This window comes from Coffea arabica, chromosome 8e (genome assembly GCF_036785885.1).
Source record: "Coffea arabica cultivar ET-39 chromosome 8e, Coffea Arabica ET-39 HiFi, whole genome shotgun sequence".
Classification (NCBI taxonomy): Eukaryota; Viridiplantae; Streptophyta; class Magnoliopsida; order Gentianales; family Rubiaceae; genus Coffea; species Coffea arabica.
In genome coordinates, this window is record NC_092324.1 from 12,659,467 (window position 1) to 12,684,846 (window position 25,380).

The window sequence follows — 25,380 nt, forward strand, 5'->3', positions numbered from 1 at the left end:
CTTCTTGACAGATACTTGTTAATAATTTTAGTCCATCCTACAAAGGTCTACTTCTAAATCACTTTTATTCCTTGTTATTGGACTCCATCATAGGTTGTTCCAGACGCAATAATTTCTTTTTCTATGAATTCATAATCGATTGTTTGCACTATAATGCCCAATACACCAAGGTTCATTTTTAAACCAACAAAATTGAAGTTGCTAAAATTGAGAACTTCTACATCACCGCTATAATTTCTTCTTGTGATGAATACTCGTGTAATACATCACAATCTTGTTTTAATACTTGCTACTATTTGTTGATGAATGCAGTCATATTCATAGTCAATATTTGTAAGGCAATACAGAAATATAAAAACCAAATAATAGTGCTTTTGTTTGGAAAGCAATTTTTCTCCAAAAAAATTTTAAGTTTTTTGTGAATATATTTTTGAATCACCTTTTTATCTCGCACGCATTAAATCGTTACAACGCATTTTTTATGTAAAAATTCTAGAAAATAACAATCCAAATGAGACGTTTAGTGTCCTTAAAACACAAATACTGCTCGACATTATCTGGGATTGTCACAGACTATGGCGTTATATAACAAACTAACACAGAGAAATAGGAAAGCTCAGGTCTAGTAATTATGGCCTCGGATTAATAATTTTGAAGTTTCAGGAAAGAATTGAGAGTACTCCAGAAACATATAGGCTAAAATTTTGTGCGGCTATTCTTTGCCTAGACCTAAATCAATTCATTCCATAGATGCAATTCGTGCCAGTGATTATTGGTGCAACTTATGGACAAGAAATCTTTGATCTGATAGAGCTCAAATTACTTCAATTACTGAAGGCCTGTTTAAGCTTTCATACAGCTCTTGATGAAAAGCCATAAAACAGTCTTTTTCCACGCTGCAAAAGACGTACACCTAAAGGAAAAGATTACAAGACATGACAAATCATATCAAATGATGCTAATAGGAGACTTAGATGTACAGTCTGCCCCTCCCCGCAAACTACGCACAATGCTACCACATAAATCTCAGTATGTACCAAATAGAAAACAAATGATTGCTGGTATCAATTACCAAAAGTAAGCTAAATGTTGAAGTACCATTTGAAGCTGCATCTGTGTGTGTGTGTGCAGAACTCTAGAGAGAAAGTGTCTGAGATTTATATTTTACAAGTCATGTAACTTGTAATGATGCCTACAACTGTCAAAATTACGTATTTATATCATATCTAACCAAATTCCTTGCATCCTACGCATCATAGGATGCTTTTCCCTGAAAATTCCTAGAAAGTTCCATGCAAACGTAGGATGCTTTTCCATGCAACACTTTCCGAGAAAAATTCTATGCAAACAACTCAAAGGGAAGAAGGTCAACCCAATACCAGGAAGGATTCAGACGATTCAGATATTGCCGCATCATGGGTCTGATTCATGTGTCTCTATCCTTCAAGTTGACTAAACCAGTCTGTAATTGTTCTTGTGAGGACTCTAGTGTCATTCAAAGAAATTGTCTTAAGGCCTTGAGCAACAGCATCTACAGGCGAGTATATATCTCCCACTTGCCATCTAGGTTCCTGATCGTCCAACAAAACAAAATTTCAGCATAAATGGAGAATAAAAAGAAGAAATTTAGTTAAGAGAACAATCGTTGACCATGTCATTGTTCTGATTACCGTGCCACTTTCCAATTTTTTATCAAAAGTAACTTAAAGATCATGCTAAATAATACATACACAATTGGCACAAGATACAAGGCGCAGCACAACATGTCAGCATAAATTCCCAGAAAGCAAAGGACTAAAGATTATGATACAAAAGGAGTACAAAGTTACTGCAGCGTACCTGTATGCAAGGTGTAATATGAGTTCCATTCAATATTATTTTCTGTAGTTTTCCGCCAATAGATTCCACTCGAGGCTTCAGTGTCTCTTCAAGAATATCAGTCTCATAAATTGCATCAATATTGAACTTGACCTGAAAAAAGAATCAGATAGACTAAAAAGTGAACATTGAAGTTGGAGCAATTCAATCAATTATTGTACTTGAATAACATGCTCAAACCAGAAATGTATGCTGAACACTGTATGACTTCTGGAAACAGTCGAGATTCTCAGAGGGTGTTAGCCTGAACTCTGAAATTCCTTCAGCAAGCTGAAGTAACATCCATTGAGGCAGATTGAGGATTAGAGAATGACCAGAAGACAGAAAGCAACAAAGCCATTTCACCATTTGACAGATAAATGATGGAGATATAGACATGTTCAGCCACAAAGGTGGCAGGATTTGTTTTCCAGGTTGGATAGGCATCATCATGTAAGTGGGATGTCACCTGATTAAAAACAGCTGGCAACTGATCAACAAACTTGTTGACTGAAACTGCCCCTTCCGGATTGTAATTTGGAATCATGGTTCCAGCAGTATCGAGTAGTACCTTCCATGCATCTGCTGTATATTAGTATCAATGACAGGAGAAGGCATTAGAATCAGAAAGATGACACAAGCAATTATTCAACCAAATCAGCCATATGTCTTCAATCAAATGAAGCATTGTATCATACCTATGAAAAAAATCCCAATTTGATTTTAAAACCAGTACCAGGATATTTTCATTACTACTTGAAGGCTTGCCTTGGTTTACAGAGATACCTTATATTTGGTAATTGTGAAACTTGGGGAGGATTTAATAGAAGTTTAAAAAATAATAATTTCAAGGTCTTGAATTGATTTCTGTTTCTTGTAAATCATAAAAAATGAAAGGACAAGTTAATTATATGTCACTCTTGTGCTCTATTGCTTCTTCATGAATAATAAAGTACACGAAACTTAACTATTGTTTGCAAGTAAATATCTCTGTATTCCCTAAGACCCTAAAAATAATATTCTACTCCCTCGACACAAAATAGAAGACCGATGTTTTAGATGATCTAAAGGCTGACATCAAAACACTTGATGCATTAAGTTTCTCTTCTTGATAAAGCCCAGTTTTCAAGCATCATTCTGCATCGCATTGTTATAAAAGCTTTATGCACCATTAGCTTGATCAAGGATTAAATATATACACTACTTGCTTCAGTGTCCATCATGCTCATATCTTCAGGAATAAATGAGAAACAACATTATGTGGGTTATGTGAAGGAAGGACTTAGGAGGACTCGTAGATTACAGCCTAGCATATGCAGACTCCCCAGTCCCGGGGTGGGGGGAAGCCTCTATGGTTCAGGAAAATAATGTTTAGGCCACACAAGGAATTAACTGTTAGTAAACATTTGCAAAATTAAGAAAAAGAAACCAAATGCAAGAGTACAAATTCAATTATAGTTAATGATTCATTTTCTTTTTCTAATTTCTAATTATTAAGTTTTGTACAAACCGAAAAAATTATTTTTTGTTGTTACTGCTACACTTGCTATCTACAATGAAAATGCACGTATTAACATTTGAAAGTTGCAATGAAGTACACTCTCTGCAAAATGTCAAATAATGTCCCCTTTTTTTAATGTAAGTGGGAGGGCTTGAACCTGGGATCTCTCACTTACTCTCCCTCCCCTCCCCCCCCCCCCCCCCCCAAAAAAAAAATCAAATGATGTCTCATTTTCTGTTTAATGCAGATAGTGTTGAGGCCTCTTTCAAAGCATTAAAATGGAATCAGGACCAAAGAGCACTTGTATGCCTGGGTAATCTTGCGTATGTTTCAAGGCCTCAGAAAATAACATTTGCAAGAAGATTCTCTTTTAGCATATCTATAAGGAAATCAAGGGTAGAGACACTTCAGCAAACTATAGTTCCAAATAACTGGTCTTCAGGAACCCAAAGAGTTGCACAGGACAGGGAATTAGTATAAGATTAAATCAAACTGGTGGTACCTATTCAAATTTTGTCCAATACGGTAGATGTACTCATCCTCCATTACATTAACAGAAGGTTTGTTTTCTGAATAGAAGAGAAAATGAAAAAGGTAAATAAACATTGGCAAGAATGTCACAACAGTCACACGAACTACTCAATTAAGTGCAGATAGAAAACTACCCAACCATGTTGAGTGCAGATCGTCAATCTGTGGATAATAAAGTTGGTACCTACAACTAGAAGCTTTGATTTGGCTACAAATTCATGATATCCACACATTAGTAGCTCCACAAGTATTTGTGTCGACACAAATTGTAGGATACAATTTCTACAGCATGCCTTGCTAGTTTCTGAAAAGCCTAAGACCTACCCCTCATTCTTGAGCTATCTATGACCATCAATAGAGTTCTTCTATATAAACCACCTCATAGGTAACCAGTTTTCCACTCTGTTGTTTAACACCCTTATACAGAACTTAACCCTAAAAAGTTAGACTAACTCAAAGAAAATAGTTCTACACTATCACTGCAATTTACAATAGATAAATAAAACAGAACAGGAACATTCCCTACCACCCCATCCCTTCTTCCACTGCACCAATACTCATCAGTTTACAACACAAATTCCTCCACCTAACCCAAAGTACAAGTTAGATCACAGGAAGGTGAGAGCAAAAATGACCTTCAAGAGTCCAAACAAAGCCACTCTGTTTCTAATCAAAGCTAATGTCAATGGTTATTATAATAACAACAGAGGGATTGATTTGGCAATTTCTCAGTAGGCTGCTTTTGTAAAGAGCATCCAATTAATCCAGGGATTCAAAAGATTTCTATTAGACTAACGCAGCATTGATGTATGAGTAGGTAAAGCAACATAACTAATAATGTTTAATTTTAAAGGAGTATTAAGAAAATTAAGAAACCTTTCACTGTGATCAACCTGAGGCATTTCGAGTGAATGAATATAGTACTGGAGACGCTTCCATAATTGGAAATATTTGACTGACAAGAGGTCCTAATTGCATCATAGCATAATACAACTTCAAAAATGAGGAATGTTACAAAAGCAATATTAGTTCTTTGAGAGGCAGTAGACAAAATTTGACACGGATTCTAAAGCAAGGGCTGAGAAACTGGAGCCCTACCAATTGAACGAGTACAGTAACAACTCATCATATAAGCATATTTATAATCAACTCCACCTTGGTATATAAGATTTAAAATGAAATTAAAGTTCAAAAACATATGACAAAATTGATCCACCAAATCTCAGGGTATAATATTTATGCAATATCAAAATATAAATTAAACAAACTAGATAAATGTTTAGATCCAAATTTCCATATAATCCTCAATGTTGATTGGCTCCAGTTCAACCATCAACTATAATGTTGTTTACATCAATTCCCTTTTATACTGAACTAATTTGTATTCTTGAATGAATGGAAGACTGATATGACTTCGCCATTTGGATGAATAATAATTGGTGAACAGTTCAGTATAAGGACAAAATTACAACAATCACAAATGAACAAAAGTGCGTTAGTTGCTGTAGAAGCCATCAGCAAGCAGAAGCATAGATGCTAAAACTCAAAGCAGAAAGATCTAGAAATGAAGTGCAAAGTCAGTAATATGCACAGACATACCATTTCCACAAATATATGCAATCCACTATGGACACTCTTTTAATTTATAAACTGCATATTACACTTTCTACTTCACATTTTTTTCCCTTTATTTTCTGAGTTGCTACGTTCAGTTACCATTTGTCCTGTTTCACTTATAAGTTTACCCATTTTCTTGCTCCCTGTAACGTCACCAATTATTTCCTTTCCAAAAAAAAATCTTCACTTTACATCAACTTCATGGCATAGCTGAAGCAATATAAGTTACTCACAATCCACCCATTATATGAGCATATACTATCTGAAATATTATAAAAAATTTTCTTTGTTAATTGACAGTCATAGTATGACATTGATGTGATGGCACCTTTACATTCCTTTATGCATTAGCATTTTCATGTTTGTTTTAACATTTTACATCTTATACATATTCCAATGTAAAGGGAATAACATGACAATTAAGGAGATTTTGAGGATGATAGGCATGTGATCCGACACAATGGGTCATGTATACATCTTTCGACAACTAAGATGTTATCATCCATAGGATTATTGAAGGATTAGTAGAATTGCACTTGAAAAAGGTAATAAACTCATGCCATGGCTTGATAATGAAAGCAATCTTAGTAGCTAAAGAGCCCTTCATCCACCAAGTATGCTCTCACAAATGGCAGCAGCTGGATAAATGTCAAATATCTACAGGACATGACTTTTACTTCACTGGTGGGGGAGGGCTTAGAGTGCAACGCTTCACCAACATCTACACTCACAAATCATAGAGTTCCCTGTTCATGAACTCAGACAAAATACATCAGTCAGTTGCATCGCTATCATAGATCCTCAATAGAAACCACGATTCTTTTAAATTTACCCTATATATATATTGGTTGGAAGATTTAGAAAGGCAATGAAAGAATAGGCTGTTTGCCTGGTGAAATTTGAGCTGAAATTAGATTTAAGAAGTAGAGGTTAAATAGAGATTAGGAGAGGTAAAGGGCAAAAGAAAGGAAGGAAGGAAAGATGACTACTAAGACTTCACAGGTAAGAGACTAAGAGGGGTTTTGTTCTGAAACTTTCTTGATTCAAACTCACTCTCATTTACAAAAACTAATGCAAGCTATTCAAAGAGTCTAAAACAGCAACCTAAAAGCTTTCTCTTGTAAAAAAAAGCAGCCGTTCAAGAGTAGAGTCTGTGGCAATTGTTGTCCACTACAATAGTAGCTATGTAGGATGACCATTGAACTCCCAACCATGGGTGTTCTTTGAAAGTCCACCCATGCCTGCCCATTGGACTTCCAATCATGCTTTACCCTTAGACTTCCACTACTAGTTTCAAGTACAGTATCATTATCAGGCAGCCAACTACTTACCAACAAAAGTTACAGCAAAAAGCTCAACAGTTGCACACTGAAAATTGGCAAATGAACCACAATCTGAATCTTAAATCAAATCCAGAGCTAAAAGATTGTGAAACTGAAGTTTTTTTTCCTTCGATATATTGATGTCTTTCATGTCTTGCGTCACACTAGCTAAGCCATGGCTACAATTATTTGATCCACCCTAGAGCACCATTACCTGTTACCTGCTTGGCATAGTATGCAGCAGCTCTTATGTCACATGGTCGGAACTAAGAGGGAAACAAAATGCCCTATATACAAATCGAAAAGGATGATTTTACAAACTAATCTTATTATCCATAGTAAAAATGATATATATGAAAGAATACCCAAATCTAAGCAAATTTGTCAGATAGCACTGAAATGAATCAATTTGCAGGATTCAACTAGGGTGCAGGTGCAACACCAACTTCTACACTCACGAGTTGCTGCCATCCTGTGCATGAACTCATACAGACTATTTCAGCAAGTGGCATAACACAGATGCATCCTGATTCACTAAACATTGTTTTGAACTATTCATTCTACCCATAGAAGTCCATTCCCAGCTTCACATATTACATAACAGCTCTTTAGTCATTATGAGCCAGCCAGGAAGAATTGTAATCCCCAAAGGTTTTTGGGCTCTTGAAGGGTGGCCTTCAAGAGTTCATGGCCACAACTGTATAAGAAAAGGAAATCCCCATCCATGTTCCTTGGAAGCCAGTAAAAGCCAGAACTAGGAAAATGAAAGAAACTAAAGCATAAACTGCAAATTTTTCCTTCCCCAGGAGCATTGCATGAATAGCCCAATTTATGGCAGTTAGAGATGAAGGGGGCAAAAAGGGCAATTTTCTTTCTTTTTTTGTGTGAAGGAATAAGGGTAAGTACTGTAAATACTTAAATAAAGAAAGACCTTTAGCATAAATAAAAAATTAGCAAACATCCAATTTAATAAAGATTAATTGCTCAACTTCAACAGCAAAAAAGGTTAAAAGCCACCTTTTTTTTTATTTTTGGATAATCAGGATAACAGCTAAGCCCCTTAAATTAGTATTGGAACAGAATTACCTGCTCAAAGTATGGTACTGCCTCCGACGCTGGCCTGTTGTTGTATGATATTATTGCATTTGCCTTCATTGAGAGACAAGTATAACCTTCATTAAGTCAAAAAGTACTAAACACTGAACTATGGTGCATTTTCACACATTAAAGCTGCAAAAGCATAACTTTTTAGTTATATTTTTCTTATCTTAATTAAGTTCAATTTTGGTTAAGCACTTATGAAACTTTGGAAGAAAGAAGGAACCTTGGGTATCTTCTCACAAAAAAAACTTCCAGTAAGCACTTGTAGAAGTGCACCATTGCTGCATTATAGTTAAACCAAATAACATCAAAGATAGTATCGTGATATGAATGAAATAAAAGTTAGATAAATTAGATAGCATTTTAGGCATGGTTATCTATAACGAAGTCTCATCGGAATGAAACTTAGGAGTACTAGCGAGGTTTTTAACCTTGAAGTGTTCTTCATCACCCTCACCATTTCAAATTAAACGTTCCCAGCATTTTGTTAATTCAATCAGTCACAAGTTCCTCCAACCTACCCAAGCTTAACTCGATCATCTTACGTTCAAAAAACAATTCATTGGAACACTATCCCATGTTCAGCTCCAAAACAGCTTTACTGAACCTCTACTATGATAAAATGAATGTTGCTATGAAGGTTAGCAGCTCCAATACACATTGATGTAAAGATTCCTCAAGAAAAAAAGAGGACATGCCTAACATCCTCGGGACAAAGTATATCATTGAACATACAAACTAACGTTAGACAACACAATTAAGGCTTTATGAAGTTTAATTTGTGATCATTAATGCTCAATTAACCTCCACTCACCTATGGCCAACCGAGTAAAGTGGAAGATCAACAATATCATCAGGTGAAAGGCCATATTCTGGCAATTCAGACCCCAAAATCAAATCAAAGCCAGCATGAAACCTCTCATAAATCTCCCTAGTTACTTTTTCATGATCAAACGTCACGTTATATGGCACCGAGATAATGAAATAGCCTTCATTTGCCAGTTGCTCAAGCAAATAGCTGCCACCACAACAAAAACAACTAATCAAACAAAACAGATCGTAAGACTCTATTAGCATTTTAGTTTACAGTAGAAAAAATTGAATTAACAACCCTCTGTTCTGTAGTAAACATCAACAGCGCAATGTCATCACAGTTTGAATTTCAATCAAGTAGACCTTGTTTTTCCAGCAAAATGTTTCCTTCCTCTTTTCCCGATTTAAAAAAAATTACTTTAACCACAGGAAAAAACCTTCCAAAAAAAATTAACGCTACAAGCAAATTTATTTTAGTTTCTGTGTTTCAAGAATTAATCCAAGGATTAATCTAATATAGTGTGTTAAAACTATAGTTGGACAAGCAAGTTGCCACATATATTAATCCAGAAATTAAATTAAAATATTCCATCCCAGAAATCTAACAGCACTTCATCAAAATAGCAACCAAAAAAAAAAAAAGAAAGAAAGACATGAAAATTATCAACTATAATAGTCAAGTTTGAAACAGAGTAAATTGTTGATTGACCTGTAAGTAACTTCAGGGACAGCTCCAACAAAAGCACCACCCAAAAATTTAATAATGGCTTTGGGTTTTTTCCCTCTTGGAGGAGGAATGACCAAACAAGACTCAAGCCTGTCGTAAATTCTACCATTATGATTCACAAAAGAAGTGTTCTTGAAGCTATTGGGTTTAACCATTTTCATTTGGGTCCTGCAAATTGTCATTTTTGAGGGTCTTGCGCAATTCTCAGTGGGGAAAACCCCTCTGGAGAGATAATTGAGAAAAGGGCTTTCTTTAAATTTGTTGATTCTTGGAATTTGTTGAGAATGGAAGTGGTGCTAGCCACGGCGGCCATGGCCGGCCTTCTTCACTCGGAGGTTCTAGTTGGGTGTTGGGAGGGGAAATTTGGAGCTAAAATTGTGAAGCGCGGGAGGCAGTACCTGGCATTTTAATTGCGCCTCCTTTGTGTCCGCTACATTTCCTATTTAGATTTGGAGTCTCCATTTTAGTGGATTTTGTGCATTTGTTTGGTGATAATTGAGTAATTGTCTAATTTCTCCTTTTTTTTTGGCCTTACATGCAATTTGTGTCTTTGAGTCTTTTTTTTTTTTGGTCAAAAATCATTTGTATTGTATTAGTGTAGTAATCATCTATGTATGCATGTACAATTAAGAGACTACTGATTGTAAAATTTAGATGTGTCTCTATTTTAAGGTGCACATGAATTATACTTCACATTTAAGATTGGGTAAATTATCTTTTTATTCTCCTGTGGTTTGATACTTTATCAGATAATCCCTCTATGGTTTAATAATCTATGTATAAGCTCTTCATGGTTTGGGTTAAAATATCATCTTTAATTTTTTCATTAAAACTAACGGTCAATAGTAAAAAGTCAAAATCAAACTAATAAATTGACAAATTTATGCTTTTATTATTTCTTTTTTCCCTCCAAATGTAAAAAAGAAGAAATTGAAATAAAAACTACATAAATAAGAACTAGAAAATACCATTAAAATTTTGATTTAAAAACCTATAATGATATTTGTAGTAAAAAAAATTGGTATTTTCATTTCTTATTTATTTGTTTTATATTTCGCTTCCATCTTTTTTTATTCTTATTTATTTATTTATTTCCCTTCCATTTGTTTTGTAATTGGGGAAAGTTCATATTTTGTATTTTAAATTATAGGTGACGGGTGTCGAGCCTGTGCAATAATAATTACTAAAAAGTCCTAGTTACAACCACAATTAATTATAAAACAAATCCAAGTACTGGAGCAGGGACCCTTGGTGTGCAATGGGTTACTTGATTCACCCTGTTCCCGAAGAGTGTGCTGAATCCGATATGCCAGAATTGTCTATAAAAGTATTAAATTTGCATACAATGGCAAGTAGGGTCGATTTCACAGGGAGCGGGTAGGAAGTTGTTTCTTTCCAAATCAATAGAACAAAATTGGGGGATATTTGAGGGAATGAAAATGAAAATAAAATAAACAAAATTCAAAAGTTAACTCACCAAGTATAATTTACTAAAAATAGCAATTAATAAAACTCTACCCAAAAGATCAACTTTTCAAGCATGGTCCAGTTAAATGATTATCGATGCAAAGATATTTCATTCATTCGTCACTAGATTGGTTATAGCCATCAACAAGTTCTGACAGCCAATTCTTCCTTACTTTTTCGACAATCAAGGTACGACCATTGACTGTTTCTCTAACCAGAAAACAACCCTAGATACGACCGTAGGAATTTAATTATCCAGTTGCATTAAAATTAGAAGAACTCAATCCTAACCAATAAACACGCTAAGAGGGTTTATTTAAATTAGATCTTACGTTTCCCCAACATAAAGTCAATTATGGTGGTTATCACTAATTATCAACTAAGCGAATAATTACGGACAATTCAGTCAATCGTGATAGTAGGCTATTAGATTAAATAAAATATCCGACCGTTGATACTCAATAAATAAAATAACCATGAACAATTAATCCAGGAAACGCACGAATAGTAACAAATTGGAAGAAATAGTGAAAGTTCGATTAGATCTCACAGATGTTATGGACCGCGCCTTCACGTCGATCTTTGGGTAGAGGAGAAATCTAGCCGCTTCTCATCATATCGATCTCGCGTGGTTTAATTAATTCCATCCACACAATTGCCAAAGAATTGAGAAAGATGAAATAAATGAAGAGGCAAACGAAAAGTCTTCGTCCTTTTTGTTTCGTGTTCGTACTGAAGAAAAGTAACAGCAAAGTCTAAAGAAAAAGTCGTACGACACAAAAAAGCAAAAGTCGAAAACCAAATCGTCTCCCAAGGGTAGCGAAAGGAAAGCTACCCTAAAATTGTACAGAACCAGAGCAAAAGTAAAACAAAATTACGTCTGACAGCCAAGGAAACGAAACTAAAAGCTAAATCTCCTGATTACAAATGATTCTGGCTTTTTTGAGCCTTTTGTAGCCGCCGCTAGCAGAAGCAAAGAAACGTCCAGGAGCAAGACTTTGTCTAGGGATTTTAATCCCATGCATCTTCGCGGTTCACGTGGACCTGATTTCTTGATTGGCCCTGCTGCTACCAATCCCGTGGGTCCAGCTTTTGGGTATCCTTCTACAGTTTCTGACGTGGGCACGCCCTGAGATGAAATGTCTTCTGGAAATTCTTCCCAAGATACCACTTTTAACACCAACCACCTGCAATTTATACAAACATCAAATATAAGCAAAATCTTAATACTTCGTACAGTGAGTAACCAGAATTATGATCAAATAATATCACAAAATAGTGCCCAACAATTGCTCTATCAAATCCCCCCACACCTAGACAATGTTGCGTTCAAGCATTTCGAAACTCAGAAGCACAATCAAGATAGCAAGAATTTCATAGTCATCTATACTAACACAAACATCCCGCATTTCCGACAATATCGCCAAAATTAGAACATACCAGACAGGTAATTATTTAAAAAATATGAACAGTATTACACGTCACTTTCAAGAAAGTGTATAACTACTAGGAACGCTCAAATCAACATCACAGGATGACATTACCATAGACTAGCACATTTATCACAGCTCCACCACTAAGAAATGAACTAAATACACAAATCAAGGGGACTTTAATAGGGTTGTAATGGTGCTTAAGTAAAAGGTGGGATAAGAAGGTAAAGACAGGGGGTAATGTGTCAAGAGAATGTTCAATATCCACTACATAACCACAACACTTTCCGGAGAAATTTCACAAGCAAGGCGTTTCCTTGTTCTATTCCACTGTGCAAGTGTCAAAACTCTCTCTCTCTTTTTTTTTTTTGAAGAACCTCTTGTAAGGCGTGGGCACGCCCTATAAGACAGAGTCTTCTGTTTACCAGCTTGTCGATAGTTTTTTTTTTCCCGATCTCAGATGCACAAAACTGGCACCATACAACTTCTATTCCGACAACACTTGCGGCCCTAGATTTATTTGCCTTGCACAAGCAATGAAATTCAGACATCTCTTAACGACATAAGGTTGAATAAGAAAGTCTAAAAAGGTCCTGAGTTATCAAACACGACTAACACACAAAAGAGAAGGATAAAATCTCAAATCAGTTCACTATTGGGAGACAAGATGAAGGCGTGGTTTGTAGAAAGTTAAAGAAAGTTAAATCTTAGGGAGAATTGTAATTTTGGTTCCCAATCTATAGTGTATGCCCTTATTGAGTCCCCAATCTATTTCGAAAATTAATTTTGGTCCCTAATCTATTCGATTTTGAGTTAAAGTGGACAATTGACGGAATTCGTTCAATTTCAACCGGAACCATGTCACGTGAGATCACGTGCCGGCACTAAAACCCCCTTTTCAATTTTTTTAATTTTTGAAACACCTTTTTAATATTTTCAGCTCTGTCTTGCCTTTGGACATATTAAACAAAGACATTAATTGCTAAAATTCTCTAATTAAGGACTGGAGCCCACAAAAAAGGTTGAATATCAGACAGAGAAAAAGAAGCTGTCGTCCACTACTTCCTTCTTTCCTCATCTTCTTTCTTCCAACTCAAGAAGAAACCCTAGGAGCTTCAATCCCATTCTAATCAGACAAAACCATTTTCACGTCATTGTGACAAAAAGTTGCAAGATCTGGGCAAAAACTTTATATCAAGTTTCTTCTATTTTCAATTTAGCTCCTCATGGAACCAATGAAAAATTGTGGCTGCAAGCAGCGAGCAATAATGGTTACTTCTTGGACAGACAACAATCCTGAGAGAAGATATTTCACTTGTGTAATGAAGAAGGTATGATTGTCTCTGTTTCTGATTTCGAGATTTCTGTCTCTATTTCTGAGTTTTGTGCTAAAGCTTTATGATGTTGGCTGTGAAGGGTGACAGAGGAAAAGGATGCGATTATTTTGAATGGCATGATCCGAAAATGTGTAAAAAGTCAACAACCCTGATTCCTGGACTACTACATAGCATGAACTCTAAGAATGCTACAATTGAGAGGCTAAGAGCAAGGGAAAGAAAATTACTGGTAGCAATTTTGTTGTTGCTACTTCTACTGGTTATTGTGTTATTGGTGTAAAACTCAAGAAGGTTGGATAGTCTTGGTATCAACTAAGCAGCTCAAGGAAAATGTGTTAAGTATTAAGCTAAGCTAGTTATTGTTTGAACTTAGAGATGAAAGACATTCATCCAGATTGTAATTTTGATTTTTTTTGTTGGAATGGGTGAATGTGTAAGTTAGAATGCACTATCAGGCTAGTACATTCTGTTTATTGAATGAATGCATATATTGGATGTTTCAATCTGCTTTTAATTAGTTGTTTTTAAAGTTCATTTACAATTTAACTAGATGTTGAGTTCTCCTTGAAAAATGAATTAAATTTGAGAAACACCACAAAACAGAATGAAAACTTGAATGAAAGCAGAATGTAAAGAAACACCAGAAAACAGGATGAAGTAAATTCACTGCAATCCCTGCCTAGAATCCTATATAAAACTTGAAGCAGCGAGCTATGATAATTTCCACAATCTAGAACTTCTAGAAAACAGAATGAAAACTGAATTTCAAAATGTGGATGTAAGCAAAATAAAATGGCCAGAATTCACGTTCACAATCTATGTGCAAGATAAAAGAAGAATTTATTGCTAGATTGGAACTAATGAACAAAAGATACATTCAATGATCATTACAACCATCAAATAGACACTGTTTTGTCATTTGCCAGAAATGATTACAAAATGGGCAGAATGTCATGTTCACGCTGGTTTGTTCTCAAGATACATGAGTTCCAAATACCAATGTACAAAAGCTACTAATCTGACAAAAGCTACTACTAATTAAATTCAGCAACACAACCACTCCAAAAGCTGCCGATTAACAACATTAAGTTAGGTACTGATTAGCTACTCTTCAGCTAATTGATGCTGGCTTTTCCTTTGTCATTCCAAGGTGGATTTGAACATCTCTGATCCTAAAAGATATCCCTATTCCTCCTTGGCCAACTGGTTGACTGCTATGTACCACAAAATTCTCTGGGATCCCAAAAGCTTCATGCAAGTTTGGTTAAGCAGTAGGGGCAGAACTGATTATATTGTCATCACCAATTGCTGGGTTATTCTGTGATGAATCTATTTGCTTTGCATTTTGTTTGGTGTCATTTCTCTGCAATACATCAGCATTTAATCACTAAATATTGAACTCATAAGAAACAATAGCATTATGTACATTAAGTAATAAAATTACAACAGATTTTCTTGATTTTTTGTTATTCTTTTCTTTGCATTTGAAGTGTTGCCCCTGAGCTGCAACAAAGTATAAAATGCATTAGCTGCTACAATGTTACAAGTATAGTTCATGTATAGCTATTTACACAAATTACACACCTGACTTGCAGAGTTATCTACTCTCATGTCATCTAGTTGTGAAAGACTCATATCCTCCTGATTTGCTTGTATTTCCTACCCCTGTTCACTCATTTGACTGGCTGCAATACCTGTTTCCTCTCTAAGCTTACATATTCGTGTGTTATGGCCTTGCCTACCACAGAATGAGCATTTACAAATTTGACCAAATCTCCTCACCTTCTTACCCTGCTCCTTTGTTTGCTATATCTCATCAGCAGATTTTCTCCTCTGTTTCTTTGGTCTTCCTGGTGCTCTTCCATAAGTTGGTGGCAGGGGTGGCTAAACATCTATATCTTTCGACTCATGCTCTCCATTCACAGGTAAAATGCAAGGATCATAACACTTAAGATACGTTTCAACACTGTAACAGTCTTCAATGTACTGCATAGGGTCCTTCATAGCAATCCACAAAGCTGAAATTGCATGAGCACATGGTATCCCTGTCAAATCCCATTTCCTGCATGAGCAAGTCCTATCCTCAATATTGACTGCCCACTTTTCAGCATAAGGATCAGCAACTTCAAAACTGACATCATTTGATTTGTAAGGCACACAGTAAGTTGCCTTGTCAATATTGACCTTCATCCTTTTTCTAATTTTGGACAGAAACCAAATTTGCTCCACTTTTCCCTAGTTATATCTCTATTTTCTTGCATTCTTTGCATGACAACATGCCTCAATGCCACCATCATGACAACAATGGACCCTTCCCTGGCATCTAATATTTTGCTGTTAAATGATTCACATATATTATTCAACAACATATCACATTTAGGGAATGTTCTGAAGTATGATCTACTCCACTCTGTTGGATTCTTGTCCTCTAACCACTTAATTGCATCAGCATCCAATTCTGCTATGACTTCCATTTTTCTTATGAATTGTGCATGAGTAGTTGCCTTAACTGTTTTCCATGAGGCTTGCCTCATGGCTGTCCCTTTAAATCCAGCAGCTACCATATTGCTATGCATATGCTTCACACAAAATCTATGATCAGCCCTTGAAAAAACTGAATCACATGCTTGAATTATGCCCTTCTACTTGTCACTCATTATGGTCCATTCATAGTCATTTTCAATTTTTAGATCCTCCTTATGTAAACTAAGAAACCAAATCCAGGAATCCTTAGTTTCTCCCTCAGTTGCTGCATAAGCAATTGGATACAAACCATTATTTGGATCAACTCCAATTGCTGTCAGTAATACTCCACCAGCTGCACCTTTGAGAAAAGTCCCATCTAACCCAAACATAGACTTGCAAGCATCTAAAAATCCTTTTTTCACCCCAGCAAAGCACATGTACAATCTTTGAAATTTTCCTTGTTTGGTGACTGAATCACAGTAGTCTTCTGCCACCTTCATTACTACAGTACTACCTGGTTTACTTCTCAAAATTTCATTGATATATTTGGGCAACTTATTGTACTGGTCCACATCACTACCTTGGGCCAACTCCCTGCCAATTTTTCTAGCTCTATAGCCTTGATGTCTACTCAAATAGCACTTGTTCTCTTTCATTACCAGGTTTTTGAAGCTCCCATTATCCAGTTTGGGATTCTCCCTAAATGTGTTAACATATTTTCTGCCAATCCACCCAAATTTCACACTCTTGTTATGATATGAAAACCCACACTTGTGTTTCTGCTGGAATGTCCTAACTTCTAGTCTGTCATCACCTTTCATTTTCCTAACATATATGCACCAGTCACAACCTTTTTTAGGACAAATTGCTCTGCATCTAATGGTGTCACTCTTGATAAATTTAAATGGTCTACCCCGCTTGATATTTCATGTTCTAACTGCCTCTTTAAATTCCTTGAATGTGGTAAATACCTGCCTAATTTCAAGGTTAGGGTTATCTGCATGCTTGGGGTCATACATAGGGGGTCTACAATGACCCTCTTCATCCGAACCTTAGAAACTATCAATATCTGAACCTGAATCTGGTGCAACATCCATGTCAGATTTATCATCATCAGTATCAAAATTACTCACTGTTTGTCCCCTAATTTCCTTTACACATTCCTTTTTTTCATTCCTCTTAAGCTACTCTTTTCTGTGATTTTCTACCCTTAACCATTCTAAATTATGATCAACATTTTCTTCATACTCATTGTCATCAGAATTTTGCTCATAATCAGAATCTTTTCCTGAAAATTCTCCGGATTCAAAACCTAAGGTGTATTGACTATCAGATTCATCATCTTCATCTTCTAATACAAAATCTTCATCATCAACATCAGACCCCCACTGTGATGCTAATAACTCACTAAAAGAAACATCTATGTACAACTCAACTACCCTTCCATACTCAAACTGATCAACACAATAGGCATGCAATTCTCTATCATGCTCTAACAAACGGAAGCCATGTTCGTCTATCAAAATGTGGTACTTTTTGTCACCTATAGTCCCAACCTGACTTTCTAACATTCTATCCATTTCAAAAAGGCTTATACCTGTGACCTTTACATGATCAAATACCTTTAATTCACCTCCCTCATAATGAATATCAGGTTTAGTTTCGCATTTTCCCCATAAGTAACACTTCATAGTAACTTTCGTGCTATCACTGTCTACATTAAAAAAAATAAAAACAACACAAGCCATAATTTAGATGACAGAAATAGGTGCTGCTAGCAAATCGACAATAAAAAATGCATACTTTAGCAAACATTCAAAGACAATGACCATCAATTGCAGTAAAATAAGTCCCACTTGTACAGTAAGAACCAGCATAATAAGATCCCGTTTAGAGACACACATGGACCACACCACAAATGACAAATTTTTTTCTTAGTTTTTCAAGATTGGTCGTTAATAAAGCCAAAATTATCAGATTTTTCCCCCCGAAGTACAAAAAGCATCTTTTTCCACTATATTCTAACATTATAGTTGGCGATTGTGCATATATATCACAAAAAGAAGGCAAAATCCCATACCATAATTAGGTGCTGCCAGTTTGTTCATTTTCTTAGGTCTCACTGCCATTTCTACTTTGCAATGCCACGAGTAGCTTCAGCTTGACTGAATTCAACAGATTTTTTTGTAATTTTTTCACGTTTTGATTCTTGATTTTGGCTCTTAGGGTTCGGTGAGCTGTTTGCTGAAGAGAGTTTGACTAGTTTGAGCAGTGGACGATAGTTTCTTTTTCTCTGTCTGATATTCAACCTTTTTGGTGGGCTCCAGTCCTTAATTAGAGAATTTTAGCAATTAATGTCTTTGTTTAATATGTCCAAAGGCAAGACAGAGCTGAAAATATTTAAAAGGTGTTTCAAAAATTTAAAAAAATTGAAAAGGGGCTTTTAGTGCCGGCACGTGATCTCACGTGACATGGTTCCGATTGAAATGGAACAAATTCCATCAATTGTCCATTTTTAGTGCAAAATTGAATAGATTAGGGACCAAAATTGATTTTTGAAATAGATTGGGGACTCAATCCGGGCATACACTATAGATTGAAGACCAAAATTACAATTCTCCCTAAATCCTAAATGCTCTTATCATTTCAAATGCATCCAGTTCAACAAAATATGGTCTCGACATGTATAAAATAGCAAATTCTAGAATACCAATACCATGTGTGATACCCACTCAACAACCCAAAAGAATCAAACAAAATAATGTGCTCGCGCATGGCTCAAAAGCTCCCAAAAGTTTCAAGAATGGGTCAAATCCAGCATATTCAACATTCAACGATATTGCCAAAGAAAAGTAAAATGCACAACTAGCATATATGACCACATACACATGCATCCTGATTGTGCAATCCATCATAACAACATACTCTAACAGCTAACAAATGTAAAAATAAAAAGAAAGTCAACTAACTACCCTTTTTTTTTAAGTTTTTTGGTTTTTTTTGTTTGTTTGTTTGTTTTTTTTGGTGCAAAAAGAAATAATAGAAACCATCTCCCCACACTTGAAATCTACATTGTCTTCAATGTAGCAAAGACAAATAAAGCATAAGGACAAAAACAGGGAGAAACTTTCCTGACCACCAAGAGGGTGTAGCGAGACACTAAGGTGGAAGAGAATGAGGTGACAGTGGTGCGGACAGCGGTGTGCGATAGGTGGCGCGAGACAGAAGGCGACGCGGTGGTGGTGCGGGATGCAGAGCGGCAGCGGACGAATAAGAAAAGGGAAAAGAAGAAATTGAAACCAAGACAAAACAACAGAAATTGAAAAATAGACACTAAGACAAAGGAAATTGAAAAGACCAGACAAGACAAAAAAAGAGGAAAGTAGAAAAGTGGGGTTAGAGATGGTCCTAGTTACGTTTGACTTTCGTTGTCGCAAAGGTTGGAAGGCGTGGGCACGCCTTGGAGGGCGAGGTCTTCTGATCATCAAGTTTGACAAATATCCATGCTTTGTGAATACAAGACGCGGGCATGCCTTGTAACATGAAGTCTTCTGCCCATGAATTTGTGCCCCCAACTCAGAATAAAACTGCACAGAAATACCCATGACTTACAATACAGATTGTTTATCAATAGAAATCTAAATTCACTGATTTTGAACATACAAATATGAAATAAAACACAATTGAAATCCTTGAATTGCCTTCCAAGTAGTGCATTTCTTTAACGTCTTTGGCTATTCAAAAATATACTAATAATAGTTGAGTGGGCAAATATTGACTATTCAAAAAATTTAGTGGCTATCCAAATAATTTGCTCGTTAATTAATGGTAGTCTTTTCGTTTAGGCTAAGGAATTTAACAAAGGATTTCAAATTCATCTGAATTGTTCTAGTAGTTTAAATTGTTTAAGAAGTATTTAGATTTGTATCAATTATCAAAATATATTTTAAATACTAAAATAATTGATGATTTATAAATTCAAATACATTTTGAAAAAATTTCAAATCTTTTGTCAAATCATTCAATCTAAATGCAGACTAAAATAGTTTGAAGTAATGAACTCGTTACTAATATGAATGGAGAAACCTTTCCTCATTGCAGCCGTTCCCATCCACTTGCGGTCAATTTTAAGTAACAAATATCCACAATTAAGGCTAACAAATATCCACAATTAAGGCCAAAGATGAGATTATATGTACATTTTCTTACTAAATTGAGTTAAGGGACCTAAGAATATTTTCCCTCAGTTGGACATCTAAATAAAAAAAAATTACATTTTCCTTCTACATGGATTGGGTACTAATTGATAACCGTTTGCCATAGATCTCCTAATGATTTACCTGTATGTTTTGTTAGTGTCTCCATTCCTTTGATCATGGATATTGATTATTAACAAAATTATAAAATAAGTTCCAAACAATATTTTCTCTTTTCGTAGAAGTATATCTCATTTTATTTTTCAAAACTATATGCACAACAAATTTGTCATGGGACACCAGATCGTTTTTCAAGTCCTCGCCATAGTTATTTTGTCTCCATCCATCACATTATTGCGGGAAGACTCAGCGTCAACGTTGGTGGACCGACAAGAAACAATGGGCATACTCGATGTCAATTTCGGTGATTTTTTTTTGGTTTTATTGGAAAAATAAATGTTTACGTGGTTTTAGCTCAAGTTATCACTATGGCTCACGACATCCCCGATCAGTTAGTGAACATCTATATATTGTACATTGGTCATTGTAAAATATGTAATCGAAAATAATGGCCTTGTTTGGCAGACAAGTTTTTCTGCTACAAGTTTTTTAAAAACTTTAATTATAGTAACTTCAAAAAAATTTTCAAAATTTTTAAATTATACACTTCAAAATATTCAAAAAAAACACACTTCCAAAATTTTTTTAAAAACTTTTACAGTAAATTACAGTAAAGTTTTAGACAAACACCTAAAAAACTCATTTGCCAAACAGGGTCTAAGAGTGGTGCAAATTAGGAAGGATTTCCGCAACGAATGTTGTCTGTATTCGTTAACATGCCGATATTTCACTCAATCTATCATATATATATATATACACACACCAATAATAATTATTTTTTCTTACATTTATAAATTTTTTAAAATTAATCTCCTTATATATATATTAATTAATTTTATATTTTTAAAGTTTTAACACTTGAAATATATTTTAATGCATGTCCACAAGACACTCGCTAAACAAATCGAATTAGAAAATCACGGCCAAGTGAGTCAGGCAGGCAAATGATCGCATTCGTCCTAAGTGTGTTGCTATTTGATCACATATAGGTCCCATTTGGCAAGTGAGTTTTTTGGATGTTTATCTAAAATTTGTATTGTAATTTACTGTAGAAGTTGTAAAAAAATTTTTTGAAGTGTATAAACATATGGATATTTCGAAGTATATGGTTTAAAAAATTTGAGAAGTTTTTTAAAATTATTATAGTTAAAATTATTAAAACACTTGTAGCAGATAAACTTGATAAAAAACTTGCTTAATATCTTCATATAACTGTGATTTTAGTGCATAATCTACGAAAATTTTCCTTTCCTATTCTATCTTTTGTCCCTGCTGACCTCGGGTCCTGACTGCCATTGTTCAACCTTCACTTTATTCAATTAGTACCCTCAAAATTAACTTCCAAGTTCCAGCAGGTGGAAAAATTTCTAAGATGGAATTTAGGTCCCCCACATTCAAAAGTTTATTACTACTACACACCCATAAATGTCATGCAATAATTTCACTCTGCTTCTATAGGCCCACCAAGTTCATTGAATTATTGTACTACTTCCCAGCGAGGAAAGTCACGATCAATTTCACTCTACTTTCTCCTCTAAGTAGTCCCATCTCCCTTGCTAAAAATCTTGCACTTGCAAAATAACTGGCCAAACAGTCCAATGCAAACTACATCTGATTAATTGTAATTCTCTAACTCGAGCAGTATGAACTAATCAACTCTGTACTAATATGAATGAAGAAACTTTTTCTTGTTGCGGTCAATTTTAAACAGCATATATAACTTTGCAATTAAGGCTAAAGATTAGACTGAAAAAAGAAATAGTGGGCATACTCAGTGTCTTGTCCATTAAATTTTTTTTGGTAAAATAAATATTTAAATGGTTTTAACGCTAATAACCACCACAACTCAAGACACGTCCCAAAATCATACATTTAGGGATGGCAATGGAACGAGTTTGAGGTGGAGGAATCCTCACTCGTCCCCCATCCCGACTAACCTCGTTACTCTCGCAGGTGCACCTGTCCTGCCCCAATACCATTTTTAGTTTTTATTTAGTCTTATTTTTTCTCTTTATATATATATATAATGCTAGTAATAATTTTATTGATCATTTTTTTTTAATTTTTAGCAAAAAATCCAGCAATCGCTGTGAAAAGTATGGATGTCAGCTTCTTTAAAGAAGCATCGATGTCCATGATGTTGAATTAGTGCTTATTGAGTTAGTTGTTGGAAAGGAACACAGCGAAATGACTCATTCTCTGAAAGCTTTCAATGGTTGAATGTTATCCATCAACTTCTGTTTCAGAACTCAGAACAATGTGATTCAAATTAGATAAGGCAAGCATTTGAGGATGAAATCCATAAGTTTGTTAGAGTTTTAGTTAACTGCATTTAATTTGATCCGAGAAAAGGTCATCCATGCTAAAAAGTGTACAAAATGTTGAGCTAAAGATGTGTCCTCGCAAATGATTCAGGACTGGTGGGAATTTGAATTTGGCTTTCCCAGCATGGATGATTTTTCCTTTTGTTGATCTTCAGAACAGTGTTTCCATATCCACTAATTGGGATACTTATAACGTTTAGATATAAGAATACCATTTATAATACTTATAACAAGACATAATGGAAGCCCAATACTCCCCACGAACTACGGGCGCATGCACGAATTGATCTTTTAACTAGTGAACATAGATGGGTTAAGTGCACACAATTCCTTTATGTTTTGCAGGTAGTGGCATTTGAACACAGAAAATCAACATATTTTAGGGTTTGTTTGCTTGGATGTAAAATCTTTTCATGGGAAAAATATTTTCATTGAAAATCATTTTCGGTTGAACATTTGTTTTTTTTTATAATTATTTTCAGATCTTTGATTCCCTTCCTGAAAATTTTGGCTTCATATATTACGCACTTTTCTCTTCAACTTGTACCGATCTTCCACTCTATTTTACCACTGCTTCCCACGTACCCAACTCCCATTACACAACTAGTATTTTGACCAATGCTAAGCACGAATTTATATTTAATACAATAATAATAATAATAATAATAAATAAATTATTTTTTATTAATTACACGAAAAAAAAAAGTTAAGAAATAAAAAAAGTGCTACTTTTGTATCTAATTTTTATTGTATTTATGTACATTGTCTAAAACTTTAAAGTATATTAAAAAATATGAACAAAGATCACAAAAATACCTAAAGAAATATTAAAAGTGCATCAAACACAACATTATTAACCCCCCCCCCTCCCCCCTCCATGTTCTTCCTCTTTGTGCCACTTTCTCTTAACATTCCACTACTCTTCATTACCCTCTTTCTTACCTTCTTAATTCAAACTTCCCACATTCCTCCAACTTTTTTCTCTCCCACAAACTCTACCTTCCCTTCACCCTACTCTGCTTTTTTCAAATTGCGCAATCTCTTACTAATTTCGTAATCTATTTACTGCCATCCTATTGTTCTTTCCACCCATTTATAGTTATAAATAGTGACCAATTTTGCAACTTGTTCTTGAACAAATGAGTTTGGGTATGCCGTCTACTTAGGTTCAAATGGATAACCTAATGACACCCATTAATTAGTGACTATTAAATGGAAGGAATGGGATCACTTATTTAGAGCTAATTAAATTAGATGTAGATTCAAATTCAATCGTTAGTAAGTAAATTTAAATCACTACCAATTCAATAATTATACTCTACTTTTTGCAAAGGCATATTTAATGTTCTTTTCCTATTCTTTAATTTTCATTATTTTAATTTTTGTTAAATTTCATCCTACTTCCTCCTCCCTTCCATCAAAGTTTTAATGAACTCCTTGAGTGTTAATTGATTTGTAACATTCACACCTAAATTATTTTTAGATTCTTATAGAGTGATAAAATTTGAAACTCCTTATGATCACCACTATTGATTCTTCCATGTAATTTGAGAATTTTGGCAAAGTAAAAAATGAAAAAGTTCCTGAGCCATATTTGAGAAATTTCAACTTACTAGGTTAATAATTATAAATGCTGCTCTTACGAGAGAATCATAGAATGATTCAACAAAAACATTTCAACTTAAGTGTGTTTCGATAGCCATTATTTGGCTTCAAATTATTTGTTTGCATCACAAACATAATTTTCAAAACACCTTTTTATCTTTCCAATCAATTTTTTATCTCACATACATTACATCACAAAAAGTGTTACAGTAATTATTCCAAATAATCCCCTATCCAATAAGAAAAAAAATCATATATTCAATAATTTTCAGCGCGATCATATGGTTGTAACTACAAATAACCTACCATGAAAATACCTATTTTTAGCTTCATTTCATCATGTGAATTTCTCGTGATTTCATTTTAGCATCCTTATTTTTTAATTAAAATAATCTTGTGAAAAAGCTTCCTGTATAAGCAAAAACAAAAGAAGAATACACAATGGCAAATTTTAGTTCATAGTTAGCTTCCATGTTCGTGAAAAATTTTCTAGGATGGAATCTAAATTGTGTCCCCCATGTTCAAAGTTTATTACTTTCAAAATCAAATCGCAAGTAACTTGTCAGTTATGACTTTCAATTCTTTAGTTGGCACATTAACAAAAAATTACACAAATTACAGTAGTTAAAACACACACACACACACACACACACAAAAAGGCATATACTACACTTTTTCGTCCATCATTTATTTACTTTTGCAAGAGACCCCACGGACAGCTAAGTCTTTCTAATAGTTTCCACGAATTTGCATTTTAGGTTCATTTGCAGACAGGGCACCTTCGTCTTTCAAAATCAAGTCGTTTTCTGGCTTCTTCTTTTTAATTTCCATCATTTTGCTTTAGGGTGTTCTTTCCTTCTTGACAATTAACACTTCATTTCCCTACAGTTTCTTTCTTCCGAGGAACCACTATCGTGGATCATGGGTGAAGAAGCAACACAGTATCACTACAAGTAAAAGAGT

General features: G+C 34.8%; 1 protein-coding gene across 1 annotated transcript; it reads right to left on the reverse strand.

The window, feature by feature from the left end:
• Window positions 1–1,043: 1,043 nt before the first annotated feature.
• On the reverse strand, window positions 1,044–9,895 carry LOC113704358 (uncharacterized). Its single transcript, XM_072061428.1, has 9 exons — window positions 9,452–9,895; window positions 8,744–8,947; window positions 8,153–8,210; window positions 7,915–7,977; window positions 4,783–4,882; window positions 2,327–2,442; window positions 2,059–2,148; window positions 1,840–1,971; window positions 1,044–1,571 (listed from the first exon to the last, which is right to left on the reverse strand). Exons 1-9 carry the CDS (start codon window positions 9,649–9,651, stop codon window positions 1,437–1,439), a joined length of 1,098 nt encoding a protein of 365 aa, XP_071917529.1. The 5' UTR covers window positions 9,652–9,895; the 3' UTR covers window positions 1,044–1,436.
• Window positions 9,896–25,380: the final 15,485 nt, after the last annotated feature.

Bases quoted from the DNA above. Each gene is read 5' to 3' on its own strand.
- LOC113704358 (XM_072061428.1), bottom strand. From the start codon at position 9,651: ATGACAATTTGCAGGACCCAAATGAAAATGGTTAAACCCAATAGCTTC. The intron at 8,211-8,743 runs GTGAGTGGAGGT...ACTATAATGCAG, and splicing joins CTTTACTCGGTTGGCCATAG to CAATGGTGCACTTCTACAAG. The intron at 1,972-2,058 runs GTTTGAGCATGT...TTCTTTTTTCAG, and splicing joins GTGTTCAGCATACATTTCTG to GTCAAGTTCAATATTGATGC.